This window comes from Ixodes scapularis, unplaced genomic scaffold, assembly GCF_016920785.2.
Source record: "Ixodes scapularis isolate PalLabHiFi unplaced genomic scaffold, ASM1692078v2 PGA_scaffold13__105_contigs__length_92229423, whole genome shotgun sequence".
NCBI classification, from domain to species: Eukaryota; Metazoa; Arthropoda; class Arachnida; order Ixodida; family Ixodidae; genus Ixodes; species Ixodes scapularis.
The window spans coordinates 89,007-99,350 of NW_024609839.1; the positions used below are offsets into that span (position 1 = coordinate 89,007).

Here is a 10,344-nt window from a genome sequence, read left to right on the forward strand (position 1 = left end):
AGCACATGCAATTGCAAACCTGCCAAAGCCACTTTCATGTGCATGCTGCTCATGCTGGTGCCATCTGCACGTGCATGGGGCACCGGTGGGTGATGCCATGCCATCATGTTCTTGTGTACATGCTTTTTGGTAGAGGGAAATTACATTATTTTCAAATGCTTTCTAGCACACCATGATTCCGGGATATTTTGCACTTGTCCTTGGCTTATAATGGAGAGCTACCAAATTTTACCCACATGATGAGAGAACTTTTTTAATCATTTTAAAGCTACCAAAGGCATGTGAACAACATCCTTCCCTTCTGCCAAATAAGTTTGCATGTGTAAAAATGGTGGAAAGTCTGTGGGCCCCACTTTAGAAATGCAATTGCTTGATAACTAGTTTTTTTACATCTTGGCAACTAAGTTGAGAAATCAAAATAGCATTTCTTTGTGTTCTGGAATGTGCTACACTGACGCGCAACTCCTGGTGATCACTTGCAGCAGCTTGGAACAACCCAGAACAACTAGGGACAGAGTTTTCATTTCAGAATGGCCTCATGCCTCCCCAAGGATTGGGTAAGTGATAAAATTAGATTAAAATGGTCTTGTCTAATTTTAGTTTATTTCTAGCCCGCCCACTTCATGATCCGGCCCAACTCATAGACATGATGAGGGTGCAGCAGGAGATGTTGAGGGTGCAGCAGGAGATGTTGAGGTCTGTACAGGAGATGTTGACATCCCAGGAAAAGAGCCATGTTGGTGAGAAATTATTTAGATCATCTTCAACCTCGTTGTGACCAAATGCAACCATTATCTTGCACCGTTTGATGTGTAGTTGTCTAGCTTATTGAAAGACATTGCTTTATGCTCCTGAACAATTTCTAGAGCCCAGTCACCAGCTGTGCTTCAGGCTGCAACACATAAATGTAAAACATGAACTAAAGATGTTGCATAACTCACTAGTATCAAGTCGAAAGGTATAGAAATTTCCCAACTTTCCTGAGGTTCGCTTTACAAAGTTTTCAAATTTAACTCTTCCAAGATTAGAATTTGATATTAATGCTTTCGGCATTTGAGTCCGACGGTTTGAGACTTTCTCGAGGTTGATGCTCGAAAAAGTAAAGAAATTCAAATTCCTTTGTTTGTGAAGTATGAAGTCTTTGAGCTTGACGAAGGACCAGGTAGCCCAGTTTGTTATAAGTTTTCATGAATTCGTCTTATCGTATACAATAGTAGTTTCGCTCATTTTGAAGCTGAGACATGACCTATGTTAGCAGAGTTCAAACATAGGGTGTAGTATACACTAGCTGGGGGTCAAGGCAAAGCTGGCAGAGCCATTGCTGCCTTCAACTTGATAGCTAGATGTGGCAAATTGTTTCAGCAATATTGCTTTCAATATAGCAGATACCGGAACAGGAACTATGGCTGCGAAAGGCAGCATACTTTCGTGATGTCGGAGACATGGCAAACCATGCCTTATGATTGGTCGTCTGATCCTCAGGAGGATCACGTGAAGTTGCACATTTTTAGTGCCGATCGAAGCTGTGCTTGTGTACTCCTCTATTGCATGTGGACACTGTTGAGCGAAGTTCACGACATCATTTGTAGACCTCTCTCCAAGAAGTAAAATACACAAAACGCGGCAATGCTTGTGAGGTCGTGGCTCAATGGAGGCTGCTCAAACACCTTAGTATTTGCTGCGGTATTGATTGCACCTCATGTCGCCCGCTAGAGGTGGCGGATGTTAGCAAGTTTGCTCCTTTCAAAGTTTGCTGGTCCTTTTAAATATATATATAGATGTAATTAAATCATAATATTTGGTGTCTGGTCTTCCTAGATGATACTGAACGCAAAACAAATTTTGCGTTTGGTGTGTAACCGAAATTTGCATCTATTTGGCTAGAGTGAAAAAGGTGGGACAGCACAGCATAGTTTCTCTTTGCCAAGAAGTGGCACAATGGGGGGATTGGCCACCATACAGTTTCTTAAGTCAATTTATAAAAATAATGATGATTGTGACCGTTTAACTAAGGCCTTCTGTTGGATAAAGAGAAAAACGGTGTTCAGTGAGATGGCCTAGTCATAAAGAATGCCAACGGCACCGAAAACTGCATGATTAGGTACACTCGTCATAAACCAGAAAATGGCAGATAACTTGTGACTTACAGGGCTTGCCGCAAACCATGATGGAAGTAAAACAACTGCTCAAGTTAAAGAATTGTTGAATTCTGTGACTTAATATGTAATTTGTTTTTTTTTTTTGTTTTCCCCCATTCCAAAATAACTGCCTTGGTGGTTAATTTTCAGGATTGATTGCTAAGACCGAAAATACGGGACCCTATTCTAACACTTCTTAGTCGCCTACTATAATAACATTGATGTTTAAAAAACCTCCGACATACCAAAAAAAAATAAAAAAATTTCATGCTAGGCGTTGAAACGGCATGTCAGGACATTACAAAAAAATTGTTTCACTATAGAGTTGCGTAGGTTTTTTTTTTTATAAAAAAAGTAAAAATATGAGGCCCAATTCAAAGTTCCCGCCAGTGCACTGTGATGTAATAGTGTACCGCAAGGTGTCGGGGCGGTCAGAAGGGAGGCATCGACCTACAGTAAAACCTCGTTATAACAAAATGGGATATAACAAACTAATGGATATAACAAAGTAATCATAATTCCCCTTGCTTGCTAATAGGGAAGAAATGGACATTGGCTATAACAAACTAATGGTTATAACGAAATAATTACGATCGCACCTTCAACTTTGTTATAACAAGGTTTTACTGTACGTCACTAAAAGTAGGTTCGCAGGAAGTCGCGTGAGTTTCACCCCTCGTTCTCTCCGCGACCATGCCTAAGACTTTTTTTTTCTGCTCTTTGTACGAGCGATTGTAGAAAACAAAGTTTCAGTTCCACTAGCTCTTTATCGCTACACCATTGGTTAGTTTGCATGCTGTAAAAAAGTGAGGACGAAGGGTCAGTGGATCGACGTGATGGAGGTCAATGATGAAAGCGTTGCAAGTACAAGCCAGTGTATGAGTGTGTGCTGCCAGTCCGATGATACAGAGCTCTGTGGGCACAAAACAAGCTATCAAGTGTTGAAAAAAAATATTTTTAGAACGCTCGCAGAAATTAGGATGGCTAGTGTATGACACGCCCCATTGCATTGCTGAAGGTTCGGACACCGAGGTCGTTGACTCATTGTATACTCTCCAGGCTGAAGATGGCTGCCGTCTCTCGGAAATGCATGCAGTGTGATGTCTTCTTCAGTTGCTGAAATACCGGGACAGTCCCTCACACTGCACCTTCTAGGCATTGTAGTTGATCGCATCAATTCACTGACTCCCCTTCTTCTACCTTTACAGCAACATTAAGCGATGAAAAGCAAATAAAAGAAACCTTGTCTGCTTGGATCGCTCGTGGAGGTGTGGAGAATAACAAAAAAAGTTTTTAAAATATTACACGCGCTTGCGGTAAGCACGAGGAGGGATACAACTCGCGTGACTTCCGGCGATGCCTCCCTTCTGACCGCCCCGACACCTTGCGGTACGCTGTTACGTCACGGTGCACTGGTGGGAACTTTGAATTGGGCCTTGTATTTCTATTTTTTATTAAAAAAATCACACCTCTAAAATGAAACAATTTTTTTGTAATGTCCTGACATGCCATTTCAATGCCCAGCATAAAAAAAACTATTTTTTTTTTTGGCGTGTCAGAGGTCTTTTAAGGAAAGTCTGCTTTGATACGCTTTTAGTGTTTTGTAAGGGACAGTTTTGTTGAGGACATCATACGGTCTTTTGGCAGATTCTACATTGCTGTGTTCTTGGTAGAAAATTTACTCATATTCCCTTGGATGCCTACTGAACCAAAGTATTAATAGACTTGCCAAACTGCGTTTTCTGCAGCTTTCCGGGATTGCGTCTTGCACAATCAAGCGGACCTGCTGGCGCAGGTGAACAGTTTAAGGCAACAGCTGGGCAACAAGAGCCTCGTGAAAGTGGTTTATTTGCCCGACGACTGCCCTTCCCTGCCCGTCAACAGCCTGGATGACCTGAGGGCCTTGAACGTGTACCTTGAAGCAAGAGACAAGCTTCAGCACATGGTATTGTTGTTCAATAATTTTTACACATCCGGGATTTTCTGTGCGTGTTTTCAAGAGAGAACGATACACTGGTTAGTCATAAAGCAGGGCTTTGAGTAAACTTTTGGCCCAGTTTATTATGTTTATAAATTTAAAGATATTCAGCACAGTAGGCACTCCAGCAATTCTACATTTCTGCATGAAATGATTATGATGTTTCTTGCTTTTTTTACATGTTTTTTTTTTAAGTTAACTACACAAGCTCCATCACTCAAACTTGTTGTTTGATTTCTTACATTTCAACGGTCACCGGCAATCAAACTTTATCTCCCATTAACTTTATTTTGTAAGGTTCAGAGCAGTTCACTCTGCATTTACTCCTGCCATTATTTTTGAAGCGTATCATGGGACAGTGCATCACGGCTCACTTTTACCATCGTGGTTTTTCTGTTGGTCACATGTTATGAGCCGCTGCTGTTTACCTAAATTGATCACACTTTACTGCGATGCTGGTGTTGAACTCCTGTCTACGGGGTGGTGTCTGACTTCTGTCTACGGAGCGTTAAAAGTGAGGTACTTTCTGCATGAGAACACTGGGGAGGGGTTCTGAAAAATGGGAGCAGCAAATACCACGGAACGGGATATGTGTAGTCTCCAGAATGCTCAACAGAATTATCTCTGAATGTGTCGATGACAATGCGGCTGTCACCATCTTTTTCGTATCTCTCTTGCTTGCATTTATTTCAAGCAATTTTGGTTTTGTTTTCATAGTTCATTTTAAACGGGGAGAAAAGCGGTCATGTATTACAATCTCGGCTCCCTGTCAAGGTATGAAATGTGCGCCAGGTTAAAGAAATGTTTATTCTAGTTCATGTCTCTTTTTGTGTTTGCCATCTCAAGCTATCCTTTTTTTTTATGCTTCACCCTGGAAAAAAACTTGTTTATTAGAATTAGAGGTCATGATTCTTTCACTTAGTAAATACAAAAATATTATGGAGATTTTTTATTCCAAAATCAGTCATATTAGCCACTGTTGTAGATAGGGTTCTGTGTTTTTTTTCCTCGAAATTGGGGGTATATTTTTGCTGCGTTTAATTCTTAGCTACAGTTTCAGTGTTTTTTGTGTAAATTGTGTAACCAATTTACACAAAAAACACTGAACCTGTAGGGAAAAAAAATTAACTTGTAAAAAAAATACACCCAAATTAAAAAAAAAAAAAAAAAAATCATCGAAAACACTGAACTTTAGTTGTAGAAGGGGATGTCGTGAACTTGCCCAGGTTCGAGTTCGACCAAGTACGAATTTTTCAAACTTTCCACTTAATGTCCGACAAAAGTTTGAAGTTCAACTTTTGTGCGCATGCGCAGAAATTTAAAAAAACACAGTGGACTCCACCTGGTGGAGGCTAAGCGCAGTATTTGTTGCGTGTATTGGCATCACTGGTTCACATAACTAACGAAAGCATTAAAAGCACATATTTTCGCTTTTATAAGGTGTAAACATTGGTAACCATTTTATAAAATATTAAACAAGCTACTTTCTAAATTATTTGTTTCCCAAAATTTGAAATATTTGTGTAGAAGTGGGGCAACACTGTCCAGAAGTCAAACTTCTTCGAACTCTAGTGAAAGTTTGCAGGTCCGACAAAAGGTTGCGGCACCCCTAGTTATAGATAGGGTTCCGTGTTTTCGGAGTTTATTTTTTACTTGAATTTAGGGGCATCTTTTTTTTCGGGGTTTAATTTTTCTCTCAGATTCAATGTTTCTGTGTAAATTTATATAAGTCAAAACCAATGTACACAAAAAGCACCGAATCTGTAGGAAAAAAGTAACTCGTAAAAAGAATACCCCCAAATTTAAAAAAAAGGAATTCCAAGAACACGGAACTTTAGTTATAGATTGCCATAATTGAAGTATACTGACTGGCGACATGTCTAGGCTTGGCAGTGCTTGCATGTTGTGGTTAATGTTTTTATAAACTGATTTCACGCTTGTATGTAGGTTGATAAAAAGAGTATAGATCATGAGGAACACTGTATTTAAACATTGGTCTTCTCGAGGATGTTAGTATATTGAGTGCAAGCACAGATCCAGTTACAGGGCGCAAACCAATATCCCGCTTCACTGAGACAAGAAAAGTGCCGTTGGCATTCCCCCAGCTCTAAAAAAGCCAGAGTCAAGTTCATCTGCCAAGTGTGCAATGTCCCACACTGCGTTGCATGTCTCAATCTGTTTTGCAAGAGTCCACGAGAAATTCCTTTACAAAACAGTTCAACTGTGCAGTGGGGCAAGTGCTGTCCCACGTTTAGAAAAGCTTCCAAGTGGTTTGTGCGACACAAACTGTCTCACTTGTTTTGATCTAAGTATTCCATGCATTGTGCCAATGTTGTTGTGTTCATGCGTCCACTATGGGGATATTTACTTAACGCCATATTCATGCACTCTTGCCAGTGCATGCTCAGAATGAGTCCACATCTATAGGGTGCGAAGACAAGCAATCTTGATAGTGTCGAATGCATGTCGCAAAAGGGCTGTGGAAGCTTACCTTCTAACAACTGAGCACTCTGCTATGGCCGGCAGTGAATACCCCCTATTGTGTGCACAGGCCACTGGCGACTTTATATGGTCACCAATTTTTACAGCGGAGCTGTTATAGGCTTTAGGGTCTGGGAAAAAATGTGTCCTCACATGCCGACAGAAAACTCTCCATTGGTCGTGGCAAGTGTGAATAAATAAAAACGAAGAGGGGTCAAGTATGAATGAATAAAAAATAAAAAGAGGGGGCAACCAGCATGAGTCGGGCTTCCTTGCCATTTTTCGATACTGAGGTCCTGATCCCTTGTTATCATCTCTAGGCATCGTCCTTGAGGTCACCCTAGAAGTCGTCCTTGAGGTCGTCTTAAGCATCATTTTCGAGGTTCTAGAAGTCGTCCGAGACCTTGTTCTCTAGACGTCCTCTAGGCATCGTCCTTGTGTAAAGACCACAGCTTGGCTTGTCCTCCTTCTTCACGTGAAGTGGAAGGGCTCTAGAATTTTTTCTATTGCTCACATAAGGTTAAATATATGGTGCCATAACATATCCACAATTTTCTACCTAGTATATGTGGGGGGGAGAGCCTACTGTTAATGCTTCACTTGTCTTTTTTGGACATTCCCAGGTGGATTACTACAGCCAGAAGGGAGGCACCGACAAAAATGCTGACACGCGGGCCTTGCTGACCTGCCTTGTCCACAACGATGTGGCTGGACGTTGCAGTTGGAAAGGGTCAAAAGGGCGCAAGGAGCCCTTTGATGAACTGAAAAATATAATGACCCTGTTGCTCGGTAGGTTCCACTATTGGTTATTTCTTATCCAAATGACAGGTTCAGAAAACATCTACAGTCGAATCTCGTTAATTCAACCTCTCTTAATTTAAACTTGTGAATAATTCAAACTAACATGCAGGTCCCATCCTGTGCATCTCTATGGGTGGAAGCTCCTGGTAGTTCAGTGAATAGATTGCAATATCTCCAATCTTCTTGAAAATGGTCAAATAGAGTGATGATGTTCAGTTAATTTCATAAATATTCCATGACTCTTAGCTTGGGGGGTGGGATTATTTATGCCCATAAATCTTAAAGGGACAACGATTTTAAACTTTTCTAGAAAGTGTGTTTCGGATGCCTTGACATCATGGCATGCTATTAAGTTTGGTATAAAATTTTGTAACTGATCTTCGTGCCTGCAAATAAATTGACTATACCGAAACTAACCGTCCGAGTGATGTCATGTGGGAGTAGTCGTGCTCACATGTCACATTCCTACATCAAACAAAGCAAGGAGCTCGCACAAAACTTGTTAGTTCCGCACACCTGGGCCAGTGCTGGCTTCGCTCCAGGTATGATTTTTCTCAAAACTCAATGCATCGCTGCCACAATGCATTAAGGGAACTTTAGTCTTTCTGCTTCTGCGACAACGTTGCTAGAGCTCTGCACATGTAGAGCACCAGACAGCACGATCCCTCTCGTGCACTACAGTCTACCTCCTGTGAACTAAACTTGTGGCTGTGTCACAGGAGTTTATTAAGATTGGTCTATTCATTTGTGCGACATGCAGGTGTCGGTTCAGGATAAAACTTTGTCAACATTGCATGGATTGAAACAAGCCTCATGCTTGAGGCTTGTTTCAATCGTCAAATGGAGTTTCCAAATCGTCTTCATTGTCCAGTCTTGTTAGCGTTTCTTCAATGTTTGTACATTTTTAAAATTATCTACTAGTTTGTTCTTTACTTTTGTTGCAGAGCTAGTGTTCTTGCACGTCTGCAACTGGAATTAATTGAATATCTTGTTCTGTGATTTCATTATAATAAGTTTTGCAGATAATTTTATTTTACCAAAAAAGAAAAAAAAATCTGTCTTAAGAGTTTTGATGAAAGCTTTCAATTCTAGTTCCGGAGACGTACGAGCACTATATATCTCTCTGCCTACAAAAGTTAACAGCTCTGCAACCAGTAAATGTTTTTAAAAGGGTACGAATGAGAAGTTAACAAAAAGAAATATCAATGCACAACGGAAAAAAGTTTTAGTTAATTAACTTTTTTTGTGAAACCAAGATATATCCTAATAATGTTTAAACACTGGGCTAGTTGGTAGGTGCTATATATAACTAAATAAAACCGCAGAAGAAGATATAAAAGACACACAGGATAGAACATGTCTATCTGGTGCTTCTCTTTTTATACCTTTTACGCTGTTTTATTTCATTATGTACAGTCGAACCCGATTATGTCGAACTTGCACAAATCCGTCTACGAGTTTGATATAGCGGGTAATTGTATATAAAACTTTTAATATACCTGACAAGGAACAAGCACGCCCCATTTAGAAAAGTAGGTTACTCTCGAAGGAGCATCTGTATGTTATGAGGGGTTGAGTGTACATAATGACACGCACCCTCTGCAAAAGAGATTTTTTTCCTTCCAAGGGGTCGACGCAGCCGCCCAAAAGAAAAAAAAAAAGCCAGCTTTCTCTGCAAGCTGGCTTTCCCCCAACAAGGTCACACAGATTGGGGGGAAGCCAGCTTGCAGAGCTAAACGGTGCTCTTGGCAGTTCAATCTATCGGGAGACTGCAATTTTCATTCGATATAACTGCATTTTTCAATATGCATTTTTATTGCAGCTACTAGTCTGTTCACAAATTGTTCGATACAAGAGATAGTTTGAATTAACCGGGTTCGATATAATCGTGTTTGACTGTATGACCAAAATATATCCACTTCAGTCAAATGCTAGATCTTCTGTATGGAAAAGCTAATTTTAGAAGAGATCTTGATCCCTTGCAGTCTTCACTGATATAGGTTATGAATGAAACCTCCAAATTGGCAATTAATGATCCATCAACAGTTTTTTGAAGATGATAGAAATGTCTCTGCACGTCTAATCACTGCATTTTTATGTTATTTTCTGGCAAAAAATATTGGGGTTGCTGACCCCATTTTGAGCAAATGTTTAGATTTCTAGTGTACCACTAGGAACGGTCACATGAATATTACACATATTGTCACCTTTTGACCTTTTTACTTGCAAAGTACATCCAACAAAGTGAAGCAACTTAGCCTGTTTTGGTATCACATGATATTGTCTATCATTAAATGTATGTATAAATGGAGTGCTTTTTTTTCCCTTTTTTTTTTCTCAGCTGCTGGCAAGGCGAAGTATGCAGACTTAACCGAGGCGACAATTCAAGACGTGACGAAGAGGTGGCTCTGGTCGTTTGTCGACCGGGATGGTGGGCGGAGCAAGAGGCGCCATGTGGAAAGTGAAAATGTTCAATAAACATCGTACCAGAAAATTCTCAGCTTATTTGTGTTAACAAGAAAAACCAACTGCCAATTAGTGCATCTTTACATCTGGTTTCAAGTGGTTGACCAGAACTGATATACTTCCAGCTTCCGAAAAATCTGCAGGAAAAATGTCGGGCACAGGCTCATGTCCTGCAGTGCGTCCACAAGTTCATTGCAAGATTAATACCTAACTGCAAGTTGCTTGCCAATGTGTGGCCTCGGCTGTAGGGCGGGCACCCAATCGCAAAGGTACGGCCTATGCCTAGTGACAATGGATCGGCCTGTGTCTAGCTGCATGTCATCAGCCAGTGCCCGGTCAAACGTCTTCGGCTAGCACCTGACATCTAATGTACGGCTAATGCCCAGTTGCTTAACTCCGGCCTGCCTCTGATCACAGGACACCGGCCGATGCCCTGTTGCTAAACTTCGGCTTGCTTTTGGCCACACGGCATTGGCCAGT

The 10,344-nt window shown here is 40.8% G+C and overlaps 1 protein-coding gene across 1 annotated transcript; it reads left to right on the forward strand.

Annotated features, from left to right (window-relative positions):
* On the forward strand, nt 1–9,892 carry LOC120838946. Its single transcript, XM_042289774.1, has 6 exons — nt 1–85; nt 483–557; nt 612–740; nt 3,887–4,083; nt 7,221–7,386; nt 9,740–9,892. Exons 1-6 carry the CDS (start codon nt 37–39, stop codon nt 9,874–9,876), a joined length of 753 nt encoding a protein of 250 aa, XP_042145708.1. The 5' UTR covers nt 1–36; the 3' UTR covers nt 9,877–9,892.
* The last annotated feature ends 452 nt before the right edge of the window (nt 9,893–10,344 follow it).

Excerpts from the sequence above, each read along its gene's own strand:
- LOC120838946 (XM_042289774.1), top strand. The coding sequence starts at position 37 with ATGTGCATGCTGCTCATGCTGGTGCCATCTGCACGTGCATGGGGCACC. Across the intron at positions 86-482 it reads TGCACGTGCATGGGGCACCG|CAGCTTGGAACAACCCAGAA; the intron begins GTGGGTGATGCC and ends GATCACTTGCAG. Across the intron at positions 558-611 it reads CATGCCTCCCCAAGGATTGG|CCCGCCCACTTCATGATCCG; the intron begins GTAAGTGATAAA and ends GTTTATTTCTAG.